Consider the following 26720-nt stretch of genomic DNA (forward strand, 5'->3'; position numbering starts at 1 on the left):
GTCTTAAACTGTTAGGGGGCCGAGAAAGCAGGACACTGTCGTCAGTGTATAAAAGACACGGAACCTATTTTCACTTGATTTTTGGGGAACCATTGCTCTATCATACTAAAAAAGAGTGCAGACCATTAATGTATAAAAGAAACAACATTGGGGCCAATACACATCCTTGTCTCACGCTATTTGAAGATAAAAGGGGTCGGTACATTTACCATCTACTCCGTACCCTACTGTCGCGCTAACCTTCTCATGCAAAACCTTTAAAAAATCGATGATCGAGTGCAACAAGCCCAACCCCGTCTGTATTTGCCAGAGTTTAGAACAGTTCACCTGATCAAAGGGACTACTAAGATCCATGAATGCCAAATGCATAGTACCACGTTTAGCAATTGTGCATTTCCCAATCATTTAGCTTAAATTTAAACATTGCTCTTGGGTTCCTAGGTCCTCCCGGAACCCATATTGTGTGTAGCTCAGTATGTCATTTTCTTGGGCCCATCTTTCAATCCTATGAATTATATCTCAGCCTAGAATATTAATGACTGATATAATAACACACAAAGGCCTAATCATACCATTAATCGTAATTTGCAGTTTTAGGTTGCTTCATTTGTAGCTGAAGACACAGTTGAGGTACAATCCAGACTTTTAATTTCATATTGTCTGTATTTTGGTTTAGGTCCAACAGCCAGGGCCAGTGGGCCACCATCTGCAACTAAAGATACCTCCACTCCAGACCAAGATCAAACCTTCAGTGAGGACACCCCTCCTGCATGTCCGGATGATGTGGAGCTGCCTGATCCATCTGGTCTGTCTGAGCAGACAGCTCCAGTGAGTCTCACTCAGCCCACACTTACACTTCCTACCCCAGCTGCAACAACACCTCAGCCAATGGATGAATGGATGTATCCAAAAGAACATAACCCCAGTCTTATGCCCCCAAGTCCTGGCTGCTGCGGAGCCAACACCACCACCACCACAACCTCCAGTTCTGCCAGGACCCAGTGGGAAGGGGCACACTGCCTCAAGAACACAGGGTAGTGGGGATAGGTGGTCGTGGGAGGGAATCAGTGGGCCAACAAAGTAAGGCCACTGGGACAACTGTCACACAGACCACCATTGATCGAGTCCTTGGAGCACTACAGCAGTCCCAAGACATGATGGCACAGATCCTTACCGAGCTCCAGGAAATGAAGCTGGTAGATAGGGAGCACAATGTAGAGAAACAGAATCACAACTCAGATTTGTACTCCCTGACAGGGGTGATGTTTGACATTTACCATCATATGTGCAGGGCGTTTCCTGTTCCACCTACCCCTGACTGTGGTCCTTCACCATCAGGACAAAATACATCCATCCCAGTCACTGCAACTGTGAACCCCCTCTCATGGAGGAGACGTTCATCTGGACGTTCAGGAGAGAATGGCAAGACCTCCACCACCAGATCCAAGAGATAACGAAATTTCCTCCAGTGTGCGTCTACCATTCACTCTGTGGACTATTTCATACACACATTTACCTTTTTTTGAGGACAGTTGTATTTTGTACATTGGACTTCAAACAATTTTATCTAATCAAAAATAGTTTTATCCACCATGATGGACAATATTTCATTTTTGTTTTTTCCCTTTGGTTGTATGTTTCAAACTATTTTTAATGAATTTGTGTTAATAAAATAAATTCATATAAAACAAATGCCCTGATTTAGATTTCAGTGGATGCATTACTCCATAACAACGGTGATGAATATTTTGTCCACCGAACTATAAATCCCATTATTCCCTATCTGATTTATATTTGGGCAGACGTGATATCCATCACTTTTGTGACTGAGTAACCCGTCCGTTGAAATCTAAATCAGGCCCTAAGTCAAAGGCTGGTGTTGTATTCATTGTGGTATTTCCTTTTTTATATCTTCCTTCTACCATCATTTTTAAGAACTATTAATCAGTAAGATTAAAAAAAATTAGGAAATAACAATTAAGTTATGTGTTTCCCATTTAAAAAAAATATAAAAAAAGAAATATCACTGTATTGGTGTCATACATTTTTAATTAACAAATCTTTGACCAAATTTTATTGGATTTTTACAACCAATGCATATTCAAAATAGTCAGTGCCATTTAGAATTTGAGGCTCCAAGATCCTGAAACTGTGGAAGAAGGGGAAATAATCCAAATAAACATATTAAATAGGCAAACTATTATTGATTCATGTCATCAGCTGGAGCCATACATCCTACCTCGTAATAGGAATTCCACATCAACTACACCAATAGTGAAAATCATGGCAGTACTACATTTTGTGGCCACCGGATCATTTCAATACACTGTGGCAGTATCTGGAGGTATGTCACAAACAACTTTCAGTTTATTGCCGTAAGAGGTGGGAGAACCTATGACGCTAGACCAGAAAGTCAGCCGCAGTCCAGCCTGGCCAGTCCTCCCAATGTGGGAAGCGCGTGCGCCGCACCCTGGCCCTCCTAATGACCTGCATGCTTGCGGTGTCCTAACCGGACCTCGATGGGCAGTTGAAAACCCAACAGCAACATCAAGGTAGAACATTCTAGTGTGAGTTCAACATGTTAAAAACGAATTTTTTTTATAGCAACTGATTTTGCGACCAACATTAAGGTTGACATATGTCCAATGCAGAAGAAGAGTGTATGATGATGTATTTTGTAGATTACATTTTGGGAAAAGATACCATCTAATTTGTGTTCACTACAAAAGGACTGGTTAGAGCAGACACGTGCCTGCCTAAACAACAACTATATATCAGGTAGTTTGATGCTATAAGTGACAGTAGTACCAAACAGGCCACTGGTCTTTATTGTGTCAGGTGTGATGCTCCTTCACTATTGTAAATTATGTTACTTTAGCCCTACTACAGGTGACATAGCATAAAATGCTATTATGATACAGTGGATGCTCCAAGCGTCACAAGTTGGTTTTATACACAAACAAGAGTGAGCATGTGAGCCAATAATGATTATTAACATCAGGTTAAATGGCTAAATTTTTTATTCAAAACATATCCCAGACGTATTTTAAAACAAAAACACTATTTCATTCATGTTAAAAGTGACAGATTTGCATGATGTCTTACTCCTTCACAAATATGCATGTAAGCCAGTCTGTTTTGTAAAAAATAATTGTGATAGCATACAATTTTTGGTACAACACAGACAGGAGTGTGTACACATTGGTGACAGAGTACCACATACCATAAACCATTTTACAATATACTTTGTTATGTCCAGATGATAAACCATGATAGATTAAAATGGGATACTTAAAGGGACGTTTGCAGATGGAAGGTTCCATCACATATATGTTGGAGTATCCCGTCTGGAAAAATCAATATCAAGCCCAAATTATGACTCATTTTGTAAATGTATAAATGCATCAAGGTGTAATCTGTTGCATATTGTGAACTGCATGTGAATCTTTGATTAATAAATTGTGTATGAATCAGTGTATGTAACACTTACTGTGATATTGTACCAGTTTCTGCCTAAAGGGAAAGCCAGCATATTTTGTGAAACAATTACACAACGGTAAAACAGACTTCACATAACTAGAGATATTCAGGAGTGAAATGTGAAAATGTTTTTCCTCTGTACTGAAGTGGATTAGAAATGTATCAAGGCCTTTGTATTGACATATTCTGTATGAGTCATTTGTCAATCCACCACAAAATAGTATCCTCAATTTCTTCAACTGCATAGTTATCTACATAGTGTGTGATACATTGATAAGCTACTTCAGTACAGAATCTATATAATCTTTTTTACTTTTGAAATATACATTAGTAATTGAAGTAAGCGTTACCATTGTGAAATGCCCAAAGGAAACTGGCATTCAGCTTCTACAAATATTGGTACAACATTGTACAATTTGTTGCCACACATTGATTCATGTTTTTCTTTTTGTGATTGAAAATAAGGCAGATTTTTGGGCCTTGTAAACACACTGTACAAATGTATGTTTGGCTTATACCCTTTTTGGTGACATAAGGTCACTATTCTAAACAGCAAAGCCCACCCATTCTAAGGTATTAAACAGTTCGTGCATAGAAATTAAAATGGATATGAGAGTCAAGGTCATATATGATATGGGAGCTCTCATGGGGAATTATAAAACTGTGAACAGATGGTTTCTGAAAATGTCCCTTAATTGCATGAGATAATGATAAGGAAGAATCAAAGCTTGAGAGCCTTGAAGCAGATGAAATATGCATACTTGGAAAATGTTTTTTGATCAAAGTTTATGATCAGTTCTATTTACACAGACACAATAAACCTGTTGTATCTGTCGTTTCAGCATCATCAGGAACTGGTGGAGGAGACATTGGCCACCTAGGCAGGAAAGCAGCTTGCCACTGTGATTCGGGTGCTGAGTTCACCAGCACTGAGGGACCCAGTGGTACGAAGGGTGAGGGGACTGGCACGGAGGCCACAAGCTCTGCATCATCATCTTTGGAGACCTCCACAGAATATCGGTCCCTAGTGTTGGTGGACCCTACAACAACTGTTCTACCTGCAGCCTTGTCCGCAACCCAGATTCCCATCTCCACCTTCCCTCTTGCTCCCGCCCCAGTTGGCCAAACCTGCCCCCCTAAAAGGGGTTGTATCTCTTTCACTGCAGGCCCCTGTCCCCCCATATGGGCTGAGTGAGGTGGTGATTGACCTCGTACAGAACATCTCTGTAGGCCAGACTGCACTCCTCATTGCCATTCAGGGGCTTAGTGCCAAATGCAACAAATGGTAGCATACCTGGAAAAAATTCACAGAGCTATGTCTGGTCTACAGAAGTCATTTCAAGGTCTAGCCTCTTCACTGACCACAGCCTCCCAACAATCCCAACCTTGTGCCCCAACTCCCACCCCTTCCCCATACGAATTACCTATCCCCAGCCCTATCCCAAGCACATTCACTTCCTTACACACAGCCACTCACACAGACAAAAGCACCACACACACAAATGAAAACACACAAAGAAACACAAGCATGCACCCAGCCTAGATGCACACACTGCTGACCCAACACCCATCACCACAATACCTGCCACAACACCAACTACCACAGACACAACCACCACATACACCACTACAGACACATCCACAAAACACACCACCACAGACACATGCAACCCCACCCCATCCACCAGCACACCCCAAAACACCAGCACACCCACAAGCACCACGATATATACCTCTACACCACAATCATCCAAACACAGTCTCATATACACACCTACCACAAAACACCCACCAGACGCACACACTCACAATCACCAAAATACACTACACTGACAAAACCACACTTGTCCAAACATGCACACTCACAGAAAAATACAGACACCCCAACAACCACCAAACACAAATGCACACACTCACCTGAACACCACACACCTTCCAAAAAAACACATACCCAGACATGCACTGCATACACCAGACCCACATGCACAACAGACAGAAACATATACAAACCCAATCCAGCTCCCTCTACCTCCCAAACCCTATCCTCTCCAACCCCTTCTACCCCTTCTCTTCCTGATGCTTTCAGTCTTGCCCTGTCACTGGCCCCTGTCAAACTTAAACCCATCCCTCACTAGAAACATCATTGAGATGCCTGCTCTGCCCACTGGATACCTCTTATTGAGGAGGCTGCACTTGGCAGTGCAATTAGGAGGCACGTTCTGCAGCCCACACTGCCCATGCTGGACAGTTAGAACATTTTGAATACATTTTTTTTTCTCCTTCTATGTGAGAGACATTTCTCATGTTGTATTAAAATTTCACTTATTTTCAATACCTTTGTCCTGGCGTTAATTTTAGATTACTAATAATTGTTTGTTGATGATGTGATTTATGCCAATGTGTGTGACATGCACTAATTCTCATTTCTGACAGTGACAGGCACAGGTATTATTTCTGACATATTTATATATTACATGCATTAGTGTTGGACATTTGTGATGGACATGTTAATTTTGGTGCAAGCATTCATCATGATACTGGACACTTACAACAAAATTATTCATGTTTATAGTTTTGTAACTTGAGAATGCAGGTGTGTTTATTTTAACATGATATGTGTTAATATCCACATATGCATTACACAGGGGAAATTACACTTTGGAGTTAAATAACATCTAATGTTTAACAGAAGTTGCACAAAACAAATGGGACATATGACTTTAATACAATCTGACATGTTTAAAGTTTAGAGGTAACATTGGTTGTACATTCTGTGTAAACCCACTACACTATATTGGATTTCTCTAGTTACAACGATGATTGCTGTTTATGTAACTGATATGGTAGTTTATGGAAAATGATTACACACACCTGTATGGACACATTTCGATTTAGGGATTGATGTGTCCATTTTCATGAAGGAAGTTATTACCAGATTGGTGAGTGTTAGTGATATATATCAAGGTGTGTTTCTTTAAGTTTTCCTAACTACCACATTACATACATATGCATTGCACATCATTGTACTGTTGCTTGTAAGTCTTTTTTAAACATGCACGAGTCGAAAGTGAATGTACTCAGACAATTCTGATGATGATAGGTAAAACAGTCACTTACCTTCGGTTCCAGCGTCAACAGGGTTGATTTTTGATGTGGTCCAGTAGCAGCATCAAAGGTAGGACTTGTACGATCAGGTTCACTGTGGCAGGAAATAAGGAAAGTATAAAAAAAGTATGTTTCATGCTTATATACCTCCCAATCAGCCAACTCAGGTGTGGAGGTTTAGTTGCCATAGTTACGTCAGTGCGAAGGCAAACTTTGATTGGCTCATCGGCAAAAATGGATGGAGTTCCACCGTCAGCCACTTTTGCTTATTGTGCCATCGACGCTGGTGTTCAATCCTGGCAGTGACGGCAGTTTGTCTACAGAACTTTGTCTATGGACCTGCCAACATCTAAATAGAGTGGGCGGACCGCAAACACAGTTGGCATGAAATCCAACGGAAAATCAATGGCGGGACCAATTCTGCCAAGATTTAAATCAGCCTGTGGCAGACTGTCAAGTAAACAGCAACAATGTAAATTCTTATTTATGCTGTTTGTCCTCCATACATGAAACTTTTGTCTAATTGTTGCCATTTATTTTGCAGGAACAATCTGTGCAGTATCCTTCTTGATAGCATTTATATTTGTGCTAAATTCCGGAAACTACTGGTTGGCCTTGTTCGACAATTTTGCTGGATCCATCCCCTTACTTATCATTGCTTTTTGTGAAATGTTCGCAGTTGTCTACATTTACGGAATAGACAGGTACAAGCTTTTATCATTATACTGCTATAAATCCAGCCTACTACACTGTATGTTTTATATTAGTGAACATATTTTCCATTGCAGGTGCTAAGAATTGCAATAAAGTACAAAAAGAGGTGAGGTGACTCATGTCCTTACCTCAAAGACAAATACGTATGAAGGGGGAGACAGGAAAAAAATCACTTCAATGAAACACACACTGAATGGCCTAGAGCAAGTGAGGGTGGCAGTAACTTTGAACTCCCCCCCCCCCCACCCCCACAAGGAGTGTTTGGAGCAGTGTGGTATAGCATCCCCCCCCAGTGATTTCGTTTTTTTTAAAGAAGCCAAAGAGTGCATATTACAGAACAATGTATAAGGAGTTCGTCCAAAAGCTACTACTTTGCTGAGCTGTAGCATCCCTGCCATTCTAGTGCTGCCAATCCCCTAGAACCTTGCACATGTACTTCAGTGCTGCCCTGAGGCAGCTTCTATTGCAACATACATAACTCCACTAACGCACCTCAGTCTTTTAGATAGCGTACAGAAATACTTTATTAGACTACTCTATCAGTGTTCCACTTGCTTTCCATAACTGGATCCACTGGGGCACCTACCCCTGCCACTGCTTTGAAAACATCCTGATCTTTGGCCATGTGTTCATGTCAAGTTCTGCCAGTTATACAAATTTACGAATGTATGATCACTATCTGAAACACGAATGAGGCAATATCACTTTAATTTCCTTTACACAATTTTTCACTCACACAATGCTTCTAGAGATCACGCAACTTCTGTGGCAAAGTGCTGATAGTGTCACTAGAAATCTGGGCTGGAACCACGTCTTCCACTGTCGGCCAAATTGTGTGATCCTGGATTAACAACTTTAGGTCACTTAACCTAATTTTCTTAATTTTAAATTAAGCCATTTTAAAATGTTCTGCGTGTGGCCAAGAAAGTAATCTTGAACAGTTTACTATCACAGTTTTCCTTGGCAATATATTTGGTGCATAATTTGGCAAAACAAATAGTGCTACATCCTGCCAGTGCAAAAGCACTGGCTGCTGCCTTTTCTTACAAGGTGCTATTACGAGTTGTGGTACTCTTTCTATGTGTCCTTGGACCTACAACTCATGAGGTCTCTCAGAGTACCGCTTTGCAAACCAATATTTATTTTTTCCCCATTGCCCACTGAAATTATGCTTTAAAATAGTGTTTATATTCATGGAAACCCTCACAAGCTCCAGGGAAAGGTCGGCGTTAGTAAGTGGTACCTTTTTTAGGTTATTTCCTTTGAACCTCTCAAGAAATACATGAAAGCATTTTTGGACCGATTCTTTGTAAATTTTCCTACCGAAGTTTGGGCTTTCTTGCTATGCTCACACACTCAGATCCATTTAAGGATGTGGTTCAAATGGAGGCTATATTTCCTGGGTGCTCTCCTGTTCTGGAATACTTTCAGTGCAAGAATATTTAGACAGTTACATTTAAATTGTGCTTAGATTGTAAAATAACAGTATTACAGAATCAAAGTTGATTCCACACAACAATCATGGACATTGGCAATGATTTCAGTATGTGATAATTTCACTTTGTGGTGTTATCTGTGACATCATGTCTGAGGTCATGAGCAATAAATTGAGGAGGAGTTATGGTTGTGGAGCTCTCCACAGATGGTGAAATTCAGTGTTTTAGGTTATAAATCAAAAACGTTATGTTCAATCTAATTAAGTTTTTTGAATGAATTTTCAATGATTTCCCTTACACTTTCTTTTATAGTCTGAGTTACGAACAGTGTTATTGTTTGTTAGACCTTTGCTGCTGCCAAAAATGTAGGGCATGTGCCCTTTCCTTATTTTCACTGTGGCTTGGACATGGCATTAATCCATGAATTTTACCCAGCTCTCTGAACCCAGAGTAGATGAGGTATGGCTAAAAGCTGTGATCAACCAAGATAAGTGCGATAATGGCAAAGTGTGTGGCTAGTTTTTTTTAAACAATTTTATTTTGCATCAACAAAAAATTGGTAAACACATTTTACCAGAAAATGAGTCCATAGTTTCACATCAGAATTCGAGTTAGCGTATCCTAACCAAGTTTGTGATTCAAAAAAGATTTTATTTCCAGGTGCATGGATAAAAAACACAGAGCATCACTAGGGCACACATGGATGAGAAGCAAGTGCTAACACGTGTTTCGCCCCGTAGTGGTTCATAAACCTTGGGCTTTCTCAAGGCAATTCAAATATTTATGAAATCGATTCTTTAGAGAGCTTCTTGATCATATTGCGTCAAGGAACAGATCGAGTGAAGTAGCGTTTCGTATTTTTTGAAGTCACGGGATAAGCACTTGCTTCTCATCCATGTGCGCCCTAGTGTTGCTCTTTGTTTTTTATCCATGTACCTGGAAATAAAATACTTTTTGAATCACAAACTTGGTTTGGATACACTAACTCGAATTCTGATGTGAAACTATGGACTCATTTTCTGGCAAAATGGGTTTACCAATTTTTTGTTGATGAACTATATTTTCCTGAGGTTAATATAAGGAGTCCACACCTCTCTGGTAACCCATAGCCTTTCCAAAATAGGGCATTAACTAAGAGAGTGTTGGATCATTTTGAACTGCATATTTTATTTTGCATTTAGCACTTTCAAGTGAAAATAAGTAAACATGACACATCATACAGAGTCGTCAGGGATGATAATTCTTACTTGTACATAACAGGAAAAACAAATCACACTTGTATACAGTGGAAAGACAGTATCCGAAATAACTTTCACCCAACCCCTCACATAATGGTCACATTTCAACAGAACCATTGTCCAATTCAGAAAAAGACAATGTGAATGTCAGAGTTGCGCCAAGATTTAAACATGGTTATATGTAGACCTCCCACCCATCGCTTAATATGGCTGGTGAAAGGACGCCAAATAGCATCAAATGTGGTCACCATGTCTCAAATGATAGCAGTCAATTTTTCCCTAGAATAGATGAACCAGACCTCCCCTCACCACATATTTATAGAAGGAGGGAGTGGTTGTTTCCATAACCGTGCCACACAAAGTCTCACTACTAGGAGTAGATGGGATAGGAAGCAGCCCTGAGGGATCATCATGGTAAAAATTCTATTATACCCCGGATTGCCCAGAAGAACTGTTTGGGGTTCAAGAGGAGGTAAACATTGGTAATGGTCAGCACTACGTTCTGGATCTCTACCCAAAAGGTCTGAATCACTGGGCATGACCACCAAGGATGAAGAAAGCTACCCCTCTCGCCCCATCCCTTTCAGCATGCGCCAGTACCCCCAAATATCTTGGCCAAGCGAACAGGAGTTAGATACCAGTGGGTCAGTAGGGTCAGGCCAATTTCAAGAATGACACCCTCCTTCCTGGGTCGCAATCGGCCCTAGGGACCCCATACTCCAGGACCTGGCCATGCACCTGGAGCCATTAATAGACCTGGGGACTCCCACCCCCCAGGGCCAACTCCTGCTATGTCCCGGGGTGCCCACCGCGAGATATTGTGTTTTCCCTGCCCGCACTAGTGTGGGAATGGAACGCTCTGTTTGCTCTTGCTTGTCGAGAGGTATTTGAAAGCTCCAGTCAAGCAAGAGCAAACAGTAAGTCCACTGCCAGCGGGCGGGAGCAGGAAAAATGCTCAAGCCCGCTGGAAGCAGGCTTTTGTTCTTTTTCCCTGCCTGTTATAGTTAGTTTCATGTTTTAAATGCACAAAACCATAGTCATTCACCAGTTATAGTTAGAGTTTTCTCAAGTAAGTATAAATTGTGCCCTAAGGTATCTATAACTTGCCCCCACCATGCACAGTTTTCTCATCAATAATTTCACAGCAAAAGTTGCAGTGATGTTATCAATGATTTCATGGAAGATGTTATCAGTGATGTAACATGTGGGGTAATTAGCAATGAATGTAGAGGGAGCGAGTTACAGTCACCTCTTGGCACGAGTTGCTTTATATACATATATATATATATATATATATACATATATAAGCATACATTTCCAGGTTTGCTCTCCACACATTGCTTTTTCTGGCTAAAGGCATTTTCCTCTCCTCTGTTGTGTGCCTCCATACCCCATGTGGCAAAGGGAGCTTTTGTTGCATTTTACTGTCCCCAGGATTTTATTTTCAGCACAAGGTTTGAAACATGAAACTGAATACTTCAAGCATGCTTGCAGATGATTTTATGCAGTATTTCCCTAACTACATTAAGGTTGGGCTCCTTTGTATGACCATTCATAGCTGCCAAGTGTCCCCATGGCAAATGTATCACTTTAAGACAGCCCTGACTTTTTGACAGAGATCACATTGAACATTTTCTGTTAACACTGTAGCTATGACCTTAAAAACCCCAGCAGTAAAGCACAGTTGGGTAAAAAACGCAGTATTAGCTGAAGTTATCACACATAACAACGGGGGACCTTACAGCTATGAATTTTGTTAATATGTGGAAAATCTTGTGTCATGTTTTCACTACTATCCTATGTGCATGATGACCGCACTATTTTCACAGGTACCTGTCACTCCCCCTTGCATTGAATTGGTAAATGTGATAGTACATATTGGCTAATATTCTAATGAGTCAGGCATTTCATCAACCAGTGAAAAAATTAAACACAGCCAAAAGAACAAATATTGTAGGAAGCTGGCTCTTTATATGGCGCACTAAAAAGGACTCCATGCAGAGAATCCAGTGGATCCCGAATTGGTTTGCAGAGACAAAAGTAGCTAAAACTAATGCTTTATTTTGTGGTAGTGTGGGCATGCAATTAGGCTTATCAGAGGGTAGGGCTAAACATGTGTTTACTCACAGGGGCAATAAGTGAGACACACACTCAAAAAATAAATCCAAGACTAAATTAGAAAAATACAACTTTTTGTATGTTTTAAACCCGAGAATTTTATAATCAGGTAAGTATTTCTTTTTGAAGCATAAATACTTTTGAGATTCAAAAATCAACAGTGCAATTCTCAGAGTTTTCAATGTCAACATATGGAGGAAAACAATGTGTGGCTAACACAGGGTTAACAACGACTTTGAAGGTCGGGTGCCCAATGATTTTCAATGGGAGTTTGTAGAAGGCTGGCCTGGTTTGTAGTGGGTACCTTGGGTACTTACACCTTATACGAGGTCCAGTTATCCCTTATTAGTGAAATGTAGTAGTGTTCTAGCAGCTTAGGCTGATAGAGGTAGCTGTATCAGAGCAACTGAGGCTGAACTAGGAGACATGCAAAGCTCCTGCAATAACATGGTAGTTACACAGTACTTATACACAATAAAAGACAATGCTCAGTGTAACCAAAAATAAAGGTACTTTATTTTAGTGACACAAGGCCAAGAATATCTTAGAGGAAGTACTCCTTCTGGAGGTAAGTATTATACAAGATATATACACTAGAGACCTGTAGAAAAGTAGCCTCTTTCTAGCATGGTTACCCCCACTTTTGGCCTGTTTGTGAGTGTGTGTCAGTGTGTTTTTACTCTGTCACTGAGATCCTGCTAGCCAGGGCCCTAGTCCTCATAGATAAAAACCTATATTTCAGTGTGTTTTGCCTGTCTCACTGGGATCCTGCTAACCAGGACCCCAGTGCTCATAGTTTGTGACCTAATGTGTATGCCTGTGTAGTGCCTAACTGTGTCACTGAGGCTCTGCTAATCAGAACCTCAGTGCTTATGCTCTCTCTACTTTTAAATTTGTCACTGTAGGCCAGTGACTTCATTTACCAATTAATATTGGCATACTGGACCCCCCTTATAAGTCCCTAGTATATGGTACCTAGGTACCCAGGGTATTGGGGTTCCAGGAGATCCACATGGGCTGCAGCATTTCTTTTGCCACCCATAGGGAGCTCAGACACACCCTTACACAGCACTACCATTGCAGCCTGCGTGAAATAGTGCACACACTATTTCACAGCCATTTTCACTGCACTTAAGTAACTTATAAGTCATCTATATGTCTAACCTTCACTTGCTGAAGGTTAGGTGTAACGTTACTAAGTGTGAGGGCGCCCTTGCACTAGCAAAGGTGCCCCCACATAGTTCAGGGCCATTTCCCCTGACTTTGTGAGTGCGGGGACACCATTACATGTGTGCACTACATATAGGTCAATACCTATATGTAGCTTCACAATGGTAACCCCAAATATGGCCATGTAACATGTCTAATATCATGGAATTGTCCCCCCATTCCAAATCTGGGATTGGGGACCCAATTCCATGCATCCTGGGGGCTCCACCATTGACCCCCAGTACTGCCAAACCAGCTCTCTGAGGCTTGCACTGCAGCTACAGCTGCTGCCACCTCACAGACAGGGTTCTGCCCTCCTGGGGTCTGGGCAGCCCAGTACCAGGAAGGCATAACAAAGCATTTCCTCTGAGAGCAGGGTGTTACACCCTCTCCCATTGGAAATAGGTGTTACAGGCTGGGGAGGGGTAGCCTCCCCCAGCCTCTGGAAATGCTTAAACCAGTCTACACCGGTTCAGGGACCCCTTCTCCACTGCTCTGGCAGGAAACTGGACAAAGGAAAGGGGAGTGACCACTCCCCTGTCCATCACCACCCCAGGGGTGGTGCCCAGAGCTCCTCCAGTGTGTCCCAGACTTCAGCCATCTTGCTTTGCAAGGTGTGGGGGCACTCTGGAGGGCTCTGAGTGGCCAGTGCCAGCAGGTGATGTCAGAGACTCCTCAAGATAGGTCCATACCTGATAAGGTAGCCAATCCCCCTCTCAGGGGTATTTAGGGTCTCTCTTGTGGGTTCTCTTCAGAGTCTGCTTGCAAGTTTCCTTCAGGAATCCTCTGCAACAACTTCAGACTCTTCTGACCTCGGATCAATGGCAGCCTGCTCCAAGAAACGCTGTAACTTACTTTTCTTCAGCAACCTCAGCTCCAAGTCAGCAACTGCAACAGTTTCCATGGTGTGCACGCTCTGGGGACTCCCTGTCTTCATCCTGCACCAGAAGGACTGAAGAAATCTCCAGTGGAGTGACGGAATCACTCCCCTGCTCCAAGCAGGCACCTATCAAGGCGACCGGTACCCTGGGACTCCTCTCACAGTGACGAGCTTGCTCCTAAGGACACAGAGGGAGGACGTCATCAACATAGACTGTCCTGAGGTCCTGCTAACGCAATTTGGAGGAGGTAAGACCTTGCCTTCCCCGAGAATGATGGTACACCTGTGCACTGCGTCTTCTTCACCTCCCGAGGTCTCTGTGCACTCTTTGCAAAATTCCTTCATGCACAGCCTGGCCCAGGTCTCCAGCACTCCATCCTGTGATGCATAACTCGCTGAGTTGTTCTCCGGCGGTGTGGCACCTTCCTTTGTTGTGCTGCATCAACCATGTTCTGCACTTCCTTTGAACCCAGATCCTGCAGCTCCTGGGGGTGCTTGCTGATATTCTGAGGGCTCTCTAAAGTGCTGAAGGCCCCTTCTTCCTCCTCACACAGAGTTCAGGCCCCCAGGTCCCTCCTGGGTCCATCCAGCACCATTCTGATGCAAAATGCAATTTTTGTCGTAGCCAAGGCTTGTTGGCGCCTTCCAACACGAAATCTCATCTGCAACGATCTTCACGCCATGGGACATCTTTTGCATCATGCAGGAACCCGCTGGCATCTTCCTAGGGTGCATTTCTGCACTCTTTGACTAACCGGGGACTCTTCTTTTGCACCCTCTTCTGGGTTGGCAGGGGCTCCTGTCCTTCCTGGAACTTCTAGACTTGGTCCCCTTCCTTTGCAGGTCTGCAGGTCCAATAATCCAGCAGTTCTTCTTTGCAGACTTGGTTGGATGCTGCAAAATCGCAAAGCAAGGTGAAGTGTGTCCTAAGGAAACTTGCAGTACTTTACTACTGCTTTTCTGGGCTCTGGGGTGGGGTCATTTACTAACCTTTACTGTATTCTTACTCTCCTAGCGATTCTGCACACACTACACTTGTCTAGGGGGAATTCTTGATTCACATTCCACTTTTTTAGTACATGGTTTGTGTTGCCCCTAGACCTATATTCTCCTATTGTATTCTATAGGATTTCCTACTGTTTGCATTGTTCTATGACCATTTACTTCTCTAAATTTGGTGTCTAGTGTATATATTGTGTATAATACTTACCTCCAGAAGGAGAATTGTCTCTAAGATATTTTTGGTACTGTGTCACCCAAATAAATACCTTTATTTTTGGTAACACTGAGTATTGTATTTGCTTCTGTATAATTACTGTGTAACTATAAGTGGTATTGCATGAGCTTTGCATGCATCCTAGTTCAGCCTAAGTTGCTCTGCTATAGCTTCCTCTATCAGCCTAAGCTGCTAGAACACTATTACATTCACCAACAAGGGATAACTGGACCTGGTGTAAGGTGTAAGTACCCAAGGTACCCACTACAAACCAGGCCTGCCTCCTACAAAACCAAAATCAGGTAAGTAAATAGTCACAGAATAGTGAAAACAGTAGAAAATACCATATAATGCAATAGCAAGAAATTGGCCTTGGGGCAACACAAACCATATACTAAGAAAGTGGAATGCGAATCACGAATTCCCCCCTAGGCAACTGTAGTGTGTAGAGGGGCACTGGGAGTGTAAGAAAACCACAAAGGTGAGTAAAATACCCCACTCCAGAGCCCTGGAAAGTAGGAGTAAAGTACTGCAAGTTTCCTCAGGATACACTATAAGTTGTGATTAGAGTTATTGCAAGAACCAAGCAAGACTGCAAAAAACAAATGGTGGATTCATGGACCTGAAGACATGTAAAGAGAGGAGACCAAGTCCAGAAGTCGCAGAAGATTCCAGGAAGGACAGGAGCCCCTGCCAACCTAGAAGATGGTGCAAAAGAGGATTCTCCAGTTGGAATAAGTCTGCAGAAGAGCACAAAAGAAGATGGCTGCAGGTTCCTGCGTGAAGCAAAGGACGTCCAACGTGGAGATGTTGGATGAAGGCGAGTTGCAGCGCTGGATTCGTCCAACAAGCCTTTGTTCAAACAATGTCACAGATTGTGTCAAAATGGTGCTGCCTGTCTCCAGGAGGGACCTGGGGGCCTCAACTCGGACTGAGGAGGCAGAGGGGGCTCCCAACACTGAAGGAAACCCAAAGATGACCAGGCAGCACCCACAAAGGTCCCAGGACACGGGGACAAAGAAGGTGCAAATTGCGGTTCCTGCAGCACTACAAAAGAAGGTCCCACATCACCGGAGAACAGCTCAGCGAGTTGAGCGTTGCAGGATAGAATGCTGGGGACCAGGGCCAGGCTGTGCACGAAGGATTCTTGCAAATAGTGCACAGAGGCCTCAGGAGGTGAAGATAATGCTATGTACAGGGGTACTGTCGCAAACGGGGAAGGCAAGCTCTTACCTCCTCCAAATTTGGACAGCTGGACCTTAGGGCACTCTGTGTAGACGGGGTCCACCACCTATGTTCGAGGGAGCATGCTCGTCACCAGGAGAGGAGTCCCACAGAACCGGTCGTCATCTTAGAAAGTGCCTGCTGGAGCTGAGAAGGGACTCTGTCACTCCATAGGAGATTTCTTCGGTCCTTCTGGTGTAGGGTAAAGACAGGGAGTCCCCAGAGCATCCACACCTTGGAAACTGTTGCAGTTGCTGGCTGGAGCTGAAGTTGCAGATTCGCAGTAGCCTTTCTGGATACTTTGTTGCAGTTACAGCGGTTCCTGGAGCAGTCTGCAGTTGATCCGATGGTCAGAGGATGAAGTAGGAGTTGCAGAGGATTCCTGGTGGAAACCTGCAAGCTGAATCTGAAGAGGAACCCACAGAAGAGTCCATAAATAGCCTGAGAGGGGGATTGGCTACCTAACCAGGTATGCACCTATCAGGAGGGGTCGTTGACGTCACCTGCTGGCACTGGCCACTCAGAGATCTCCAGAGTGTCCCCACACCTTGGAAAACAAGATGGCTAATGCCAGGAACACACTGGAGGAGCTCTGGGCACCACACCTGGGGTGGTGATGGACAGGGGAGTGGTCACTCCCCTTTCCTTTGTCCAGTTTCACGTCAGAGCATGGACTGAGGGTCCCTGATCTGGTGTATACTGGTTTATGCAAGGGGGGCACCATCTGTGCCCTTCAAAGCATTTCCAGAGGCTCTGGGAGGCCAATTCTCCCAAGCCTGTAACACCTATTTCCAAAGGGAGAGGGTGTAACACCCTCCTCCCAAAGGAAATGATTTGTTCTGCCTTCCTGGGACTGAGCTTCTCAGATCCCAGGAGGGCAGAACCCGTTCTGTGAGGAGGAATCAACTGTAGCTGCAGTGCAAGCCTCAGAAAGCTGGTTTGGCAATACTTGGGGTCCATGGTGGAGCCCCCCAGGATGCATGGGATTGGCCCCCCCAATACCAGATTTGGACTGGGGGGGACAATTCCATGATCTTAGACACCTTACATGGCCATATTCGGAGCTACCATTGTGAAGCTACATATAGGTATTTATTTATATGTAGTGCATGCGTGTAATGGTATCCCCGCACTCACGATGTCCGGGGAATTGGCTCTATACAGCGTGGGGGCACCTTTGCTAGTGCAAGGGTGCCCTCACAGTTAGGAACTTTGCACCTAACCTTCAGTAAATGAAGGTTAGACATATAGGTGACTTATAAGTTACTTAAGTGCAGTAAAAATGTTTGTGAAATAGTGTGTGCGCTATTTTACACAGGCTGCAGTGGCAGTCCTGAAGAAGTGTTTGTCTGAGCTCCTTATGGTTGGCAAAAGAAATGCTGCAGCCCATAAGGATTTCTTGGAACCCCAATGCCCTGGGTACCTAGGTACCATATACCAGGGACTTGTAAGGGGGGTCCAGTGTGCCAATTGGAATTGGAACATGAAGCCACTAAACTATAGTGACTAATTTGGAAGCAGAGAGAGCATAAGCACTGGAGTTTTGGTTAGCAGAACTTCAATGACACAGTTAAGCAACCACTGACAACACACACATTAGGCCACAAACTATGAGCACTGGGGTCCTGGCCAGTAGGATTCCAGTGAGAGAGGCAAAACATACTGACAAACAGGCAGAAATTGGGGTAACATGCCAAGAAAGATGGTACTTTCCTACATTCTGTAGGAGGCTGGCCTGGCTTCTACTGGGCACCTGATGGTACTTACACCTTGTGCCAGGTCCAGTTATCCCTTATTAGTAGATTAGTAGTGTTCTAGCAGCTTAGGCTAATAGAGGTAGCTATAGCAGAGCAGCTTAGGCTGAACTAGGTGACATGCAAAGCTCCTACTATACCACTTATATCATATAGGTACTATATCGTAAGAAACACAATACTCTGGGTTACTAAAAATAAAGGTACTTTATTTTAGTGACAATGTGCCAAAAATATCTCAGAGGATATATTCCCTTAGGAGGTAAGTAAAATACACAAAATATACACACAAACCAAAATCAGGTAAGTAAAACAGTCAGAAAGTAGTGCAAACACTGTAGAATACAATAGGGTGCAATAGGCCTAGGGGCAACACAAACCATATACTAAGAAAGTGGAATGCGAACCACGAATGGACCCCTAGGCTAGTGTAGTCTGTAGAGGGTAGCTGGGAGTGTAAGAAAACACTAAGGGTGTCCAAGATACCCCACCCCAAGACCCTGGAAAGCAGGAGTAAAGTACTACTATTTCCCCAGAAACACACTAAACTTGTGATAGTGGATTTTGCAAAGACCACAACAGACTGCAAACCACTGAAGACGGATTCCCGGACCTGAGGACCTGAAAAAGAAGGGGACAAAGTCCAAGAGTCGTGAAAGTGTCCAGGGGGGGCAGGAGCCCACTAAATCCCGGATGATGGTGCAAAATGGCTTCCTCTCGATGGAAGAAGCTGAAGATTCTGCAACAACGAAAGGTGCTAGGAACTTCTCTTTCGTGCAGAAAATGTCCCACGGAGTGCTGAAGGACGCAGAGTTGTTTCTTTGGCAAAAGACTGCAAACAAGCCTTGATAGCTGCAAGAGTCACGGTTGAAGAAAAAGGGTGCTGCCCGGGGCCAGGAAGGACCAGGATGTCGCCACTTGGGAGAGGAGACAGAGGGGGCCCTCAGCAAAGTAGAGAGCCCTTGCACAAGAAGGTAGCACCCGCAGAAGTCCTTGAACACGGGTTCAAGAAGACTGAACATGGCGGTCATCTCAACACTACAAAAGAGGGTCCTATGAAGCCGGAGGTCAACTCAGGGAGATGAGCAATGGGCTTGGCTGTACACAAAGGATTCCTGGGAAAAGTGCACAGAAGCAATAGCAGCTGCAGTTCACGCAGTGCACAGGGTTACTGTCTGGAGAGGGGAGGCAAGGACTTACCTACTCCAAATTTGGACAGTTGGACCACTGGATAGTCTGGGTCACTTGAGTCTACCACCTAAGTTCCAGGGGCCATGCTCATCAGGATGAGAAGGGTCCCAGAGTACCGGTGATGCTGAAGTTTGGTGCCTGCTGGAGCAGGGGGAAGATTCTGTCAACCCACTGGAGATTTCTTCGTGGCTTACAGTGCAGGATGAAGGCAGGCAGCCCCTAAGCATGCACCACCAGGAAACAGTCAAGAAAGCCGGCAGGATTAGGCTCTACAATGTCGCTGGTAGTCTTCTTGCTACTTTGTTGCAGTTTTGCAGGCGCCCTGGAGCAGTCAGCGGTCGACCCTTAGCAGAGGTCGAAGAGAGAGGTGCAGAAGAACTCTGGTGAATTCTTGCAAGTCGTTATCTGAGGAAAAGCCCACTGGAGAGACCCTAAATAGCCATCAGAGGAGGATTGGCCACCTAGTGAGGTAAGCAGCTATCAGGAGAGGTCTCTGACATCACCTGCTGGCACTGACCACTCAGAGGCCTCCAGAGTGCCCTCACACCTCTGGATTCAAGATGGCAGGGGTCTGGGACACACTGGAGGAGCTCTGGGCACCACCCCTGGGGTGGTGATGGACAGGGGAGTAGTCACTCCCCTTTCCTTTGTCCATTTCCAGAGGTTGGGGGTAGCCTCCCCCAACCTCTGGAAATGCTTTGAAGGGTACAGATGGTGCTCTCTTTGCATAAACCAGTCTACACCGGTTCAGCGACCCCTACTGCCCTGCTCTGGTGGGTAACTGGACAAAGGAAAGGGGAGAGACCACTCCCCTGTCCATTCCCACCCCAGGGGTGGTGCCCAGAGCTCCTCCAGTGTGTCCCAGACTTCGCCCATCTTGCTGAGTGGCCACTGCCAGCAGTTGACATCAGAGACCCCTCCTGATAGGTCCATGCCTGATAAGGTAGCCAATCCCCCTCTCAGGGCTATTTAGGTTCTCTCTTGTGGGTTCTCTTCAGATTCTGCTTGCAAATTTCCTTCAGGAATCATCTGCAACAACTTCAGACTCTTCTGACCTCGGATCAACCGCAGCCTGCTCCAAGAAAAGCTGTAACTGCAAGAAAGTGTCTACAAGAGACACTTTTCTTCAGCAACCTCAGCTCCAAGTCAGTAACTGTAACAGTTTCCCCGGTGTGCATGCTCTGGGGACTCCCTGTCTTCATCCTGCACCAGAAGGACCAAAGAAATCTCCCGTGGAGTGACGGAGTCACTCCCCTGCTTCAGGCAGACACCTTCCAAGGCGACAAATGGTACCCTGGGACTTCTCTCACTGCGATGAGCATGCTCTTAAGGACACAGAGGGTGGACACCATCGACACAGACTGTCCTTAGGTCCTGCTGACGCAATTTGGAGGAGGTAAGACCTTGCCTTCCCATAGAATGACAGTACCCCTGTGTACTGCGTCTTCTTCGCCTCCTGAGGCCTCTGTGCGCTCTTTGCAAAATTCCTCTGTACACAGGCTGGTCCAGGTCCCCAGCACTCCATCCTGCAAAGCACAACTCGCTGAGTTGTTCTCCGGTGGCGTGGAACCTTCTTTTGTTGTGCTGCATCAAACTAGTTTTGCAGCTCCTTTGAACCCGGATCCTGCAACTCCTGGGGTCATGGCTGGTATCCTGAGGGTTCTCCTAAGTGCTGAGAGCCCCCTCTTCCTCCTCACACAGAGGTGAGGCCCCCAGGACCCTCATGGGTTCATCCAGCACCATTTTGATGCAAAACGCACTTTTGTCGTAGTCAAGGCTTCTTGACGCCTTCCAACATGAAATCTCATCTGCAACGATCTTCACGCTGTGGGCCATCTTTTGCATCATGCAGGAACCTGCTGGCATCTTCCTAGGATGCATTTCTGCAGTCTTTGACTAACCAGGGACTCTTCTATTACACCCTCTTCTTGGTTGGCAGGGGCTCCTGTCCTTTCTAGAACTTCTTTCGACTTCTGGACTTGGTCCTCTTCCTTTGCAGGCCTTCAGGTTGAATAATCCAGCAGTTGTTCTTTGCAGACTTGGTTGGCTGCTGCAAAATCCCAAAAACGAGGTGTTGTGTGTCCTAAGGAAACTTGCAGTACTTTACTACTGCTTTTCTGGGCTCTGGGGTGGGGTCATTTACTAACCTTTACTGTATTCTTACTCTCCTAGTGATTCTGCACACACTACACTTGTCTAGGGGGGAATTCGTGATTCACATTCCACTTTTTTAGTATATGGTTTGTGTTGCCCCTAGACGTATTTTCTCCTATTGCATTCTATAGGATTTCCTACTGTTTGCATTGTTCTGTGACCATTTACTTATCTAAATTTGGTGTCTAGTGTATATATTGTGTATAATACTTACCTCCAGAAGGAGAATTGTCTCTAAGATATTTTTGGTACTGTGTCACCCAAATAAATACCTTTATTTTTGGTAACAATGAGTATTGTATTTGCTTCTGTATAAGTACTGTGTAACTATAAGTGGTATTGCATGAGATTTGCATGCCTCCTAGTTCAGCCTAAGCTGCTCTGCTATAGCTACCTCTATCAGCCTTAGCTGCTAGAACACTATTACATTCACCCACAAGGCATAACTGGACCTGGTGTAAGGTGTAAGTACCCAAGGTACCCACTACAAACCAGGCCAGCCTCCTACAAAACCAAAATCAGGTAATTAAATAGTCACAGAATAGTGGAAACAGTAGAAAATACCATATAATGCAATAGGAAGAAATAGGCCTGGGGCAACACAGACCATATACTAAGAAAGTGGAATGCGAATCACGAATACCCCCCTAGGCAATTGTAGTGTGTAGAGGGGCGCTGGGAGTGTAAGAAAACCACAAAGGTGAGTAAAATACCCCACTCCAGAGCCCAGGAAAGTAGGAGTAATGTCCTGGAAGTTTCCTCAGGATACACTACAAGTCGTGATTAGAGTTATTGCAAGAACCAAGCAAGACAGCAAACAACAAATGGTGGATTCATGGACCTGAAACCTGTAAAGAGAGGAGACCAAGTCCAGAAGTGGCAGAAGATTCCAGGAAGGACAGGACCCCCTGCCAACCTAGAAGATGGTGCAAAAGAGGATTCTCCGGTTGGAATAAGTCTGCAGAAGAGCACCAAAGAAGATGGCTGCAGGTTCCTGCGTGATGCAAAGGACGTCCCACGTGGAGATGTTGGATGAAGGCGAGTTGCAGCGCTGGATTCGTCCAACAAGCCTTTGTTCAAACAATGTCACAGATTGTGTCAAAATGGTGCAGCCTGTCTCCAGGAGGGACCTGGGGGCCTCAACTCGGACTGAGGAGGCAGAGGGGGCTCCCAACACTGGAGGAAACCCAAAGATGACCAGGCAGCACCCACGAAGGTCCCAGGACACGGGGACAAAGGTGCGGTTCCTGCAGCACTACAAAAGAAGGTCCCACATCACCGGAGAACAGCTCAGCGAGTTGAGCGTTGCAGGATAGAGTGCTGGGGACCAGGGCCAGGCTGTGCACGAAGGATTCTTGCAAATAGTGCACAGAGGCCTCTGGAGCTGAAGATAATGCTGTGTACAGGGGTACTGTCGCAAACGGGGAAGGCAAGCTCTTACCTCCTACAAATTTGGACAGCTGGACCTTAGGACAGTCTGTGTAGACGGGGTCCACCACCTTTGTTCCAGGGAGCACGCTCGTCACCAGGAGAGGAGTCCCACAGAACCGGTCGTCGTCTTAGAAGGTGCCTGCTGGAGCTGGGAAGGGACACTGTCACTCCATAGGAGATTTCTTTAGTCCTTCTGGTGCAGGGTAAAGACAGGGAGTCCCCAGAGCATCCACACCTTGCAAACTGTTGCAGTTGCTAGCTGGAGCTGAAGTTGCAGAGTCGCAGTAGCCTTTCTGGATACTTTGTTGCAGTTACAGCGGTTCCTGGAGCAGTCTGCAGTTGATCCGATGGTCAGAGGATGAAGCAGGAGTTGCAGAGGATTCCTGGTGGAAACCTGCAAGCTGAATCTGAAGAGGAACCCACAGAAGAGTCCATAAATAGCCCTGAGGGGGATTGGCTACCTAACCAGGTATGCACCTATCAGGAGGGGTCGTTGACGTCAAATGCTGGCACTGGCCACTCAGAGATCTCCAGATTGTCCCCACACCTTGGAAAACAAGATGGCTAATGCCAGGAACACACTGGAGGAGCTCTGGGCACCACCCCTGGGGTGGTGATGGACAGGGGAGTGGTCACTCCCCTTTCCTTTGTCCAGTTTCACGTCAGAGCATGGACTGAGGGTCCGTGATCTGGTGTATACTGGTTTATGCAAGGGGGACACCATCTGTGCCCTTCAAAGCATTTCCAGAGGCTCTGGGAGGCCAACCCTCCCAAGCCTGTAACACCTATTTACAAAGGGAGAGGGTGTAACACCCTCCTCCCAAAGGAAAGGATTTGTTCTGCCTTCCTGGGACTGAGCTTCTCAGATCCCAGGAGGGCAGAACCCGGTCTGTGCGGAGGAAGCAGCTGTAGCTGCAGTGCAAGCCTCAGAGAGCTGGTTTGGCAATACTTGGGGTCCATGGTGGAGCCCCCCAGGATGCATGGGATTGGCCCCCCCAATACCAGATTTGGAATGGGGGGACAATTCCATGATCTTAGACACCTTACATGGCCATATTCGGAGTTACCATTGTGAAGCTACATATAGGTATTTATATGTACTGCGCGCGTGTAATGGTATCCCCGCACTCACGAAGTCCGGGGAATTGGCTCTATACAGCGTGGGGGCACCTTTGCTAGTGCAAGGGTGCCCTCACACTTAGTAACATTGCACCTAACATTTAGTAAATGAAGGTTAGACATATAGGTGACTTATAAGTTACTTAAGTGCAGTAAAAATGTTTGTGAAATAGTGTGTGCACTATTTTACGCAGGCTGCAGTGGCAGTCCTGAAGACGTGTTTGTCTGAGCTCCTTATGGGTGGCAAAAGAAATGCTGCCACCCATCAGGATTTCCTGGAACCCCAATGCCCTGGGTACCTAGGTACCATATACCAGGGACTTGTAAGTGGGGTCCAGTGTGCCAATTGGAATTGGAATATGAAGTCACTAAACTATAGTGACTAATTTGGAACCAGAGAGAGCATAAGCACTGGAGGTTTGGTTAACAGAACTTCAGTGACACAGTTAAGCACCACTGACAACACACACATTAGACCACAAACTATGAGCACTGGGGTCCTGGCCAGTAGGATCCCAGTGAGAGAGGCAAAACATACTGACAAACAGGCAGAAATTGGGGTAACATGCCAAGAAAGATGGTACATTCCTACATTCTGTAGGAGGCTGGCCTGGCTTATACTGGGTACCTGATGGTACTTACACCTTGTGCCAGATCCAGTTATCCCTTATTAGTAGATTAGTAGTGTTCTAGCAGCTTAGGCTGATAGAGGTAGCTATAGCAGAGCAGCTTAGGCTGACCTAGGTGACATGCAAAGCTCCTACTATACCACTTATATCATATAGGTACTATATCGTAAGAAACACAATACTCTGGGTTACTAAAAATAAAGGTACTTTATTTTAGTGACAATGTGCCAAAAATATCTCAGAGGATATATTCCCTTAGGAGGTAAGTAAAATACACAAAATATACACACAAACCAAAATCAGGTAAGTTAAACAGTCAGAAAGTAGTGCAAACACTGTAGAATACAATAGGATGCAATAGGCCTAGGGGCAACACAAACCATATACTAAGTGTAGGAGGCTGGCCTGGTTTGTAGTGAGTACCACAGGGTACTTACACTCTGCACCAGGTCCAGGTATCCCTTATTAGTGCAGAAGAGGTGTTCTAGCAGCTTAGGCTGATAGAAAACGGTAGCTTAGCAGAGCAGCTTAGGCTGAACTAGGAGACATGCAAAGCTCCTACTATACCACTGGTGTCATATGCACAATATCATAAGAAAACACAATACACAGATATACTAAAAATAAAGGTACTTTATTTTTATGACAGTATGCCAAAAGTATCTCAGTGAGTACCCTCAGTATGAGGATAGCAAATATACACAAGATATATGTACACAATACCAAAAATATGCAGTAATAGCAATAGAAAGCAATGCAAGCAATGTACAGTCACAATAGATTGCAATGAGAGCACATAGGTACAGGGGCAACACAAACCATATACTCTAGAAGTGGAATGCGAACCACGAATGGACCCCAAACCTATGTGACCTTGTAGAGGGTCGCTGGGACTGTAAGAAAACAGTGAGGGTTAGAAAAATAGCCCACCCCAAGACCCTGAAAAGTGGGTGCAAAGTGGCCCTAAGTTCCCCAGAGAGCACAGAAGTCGTGATAGGGGAATTCTGCAAGGAAGACCAACACCAGCAACAATGGATTTCCGGACGAGAGTACCTGTGGAACAAGGGGACCAAGTCCAAAAGTCAAAATCAAGTCGGGAGTGGGCAGATGGCCAGGAAATGCCAGCTGTGGGTGCAAAGAAGCTGCCACCAGATGGTAGAAGCTGTGGATTCTGCAAGAAAGAAGAGGACTAGGAACTTCCCCTTTGGAGGATGGGTGTCCCACGTCGTGAAGAAGCTTGCAGGGGTGTTTCCGTGCAGAAAGACCGCAAACAAGCCTTGCTAGCTGCAAGGGTCGCGGTTAGGGTTTTTGGATGCTGCTGTGGCCCAGGAGGGACCAGGATGTCGCCAATTGCGTGAGGAGACAGAGGGGGCGTCCAGCAAGACAAAGAGCTCACTCAGAAGCAAGCAGCACCCGCAGAAGTGCCGGAACAGGCACTACGAAGAAGAGTGAACCGGAGCTCACCCGAAGTCACAAAAGAAGGTCCCACGACGCCGGAGGACAACTCAGGAGGTCGTGCACTGCAGGTTAGAGTGTCGGGGACCCAGGCTTGGCTGTGCACAAAGGAAATCCTGGAAGAGTGCACAGGAGCCGGAGCAGCTGCAAATCATGCGGTACCCAGCAATGCAGTCTAGCGTGGGGAGGCAAGGACTTACCTCCACCAAACTTGGACTGAAGAGTCACTTGACTGTGGGAGTCACTTGAACAGAGTTGCTGAGTTCCAGGGACCACGCTCGTCGTGCTGAGAGGGGACCCAAAGGACCGGTGATGCAGTCTTTTGGTGCCTGCGGTTGCAGGGGGAGGATTCCGTCGTCCCACGGGA

General features: G+C 45.1%; 1 protein-coding gene across 1 annotated transcript in view; it reads left to right on the forward strand.

Annotated features, from left to right (window-relative positions):
* Nucleotides 1–26720, forward strand: part of SLC6A19 (solute carrier family 6 member 19) — a 1531867-nt gene that overhangs the window by 1211119 nt on the left and 294028 nt on the right. Inside the window, exon 10 of the mRNA XM_069219637.1 lies at nucleotides 7130–7289. Coding sequence (XP_069075738.1) covers nucleotides 7130–7289 — 160 coding nt within the window. The remainder of the gene's footprint in view (nucleotides 1–7129; nucleotides 7290–26720) is intronic.

The sequence above is a fragment of the Pleurodeles waltl genome, chromosome 2_2 (assembly GCF_031143425.1).
Source record: "Pleurodeles waltl isolate 20211129_DDA chromosome 2_2, aPleWal1.hap1.20221129, whole genome shotgun sequence".
NCBI classification, from domain to species: domain Eukaryota; kingdom Metazoa; phylum Chordata; class Amphibia; order Caudata; family Salamandridae; genus Pleurodeles; species Pleurodeles waltl.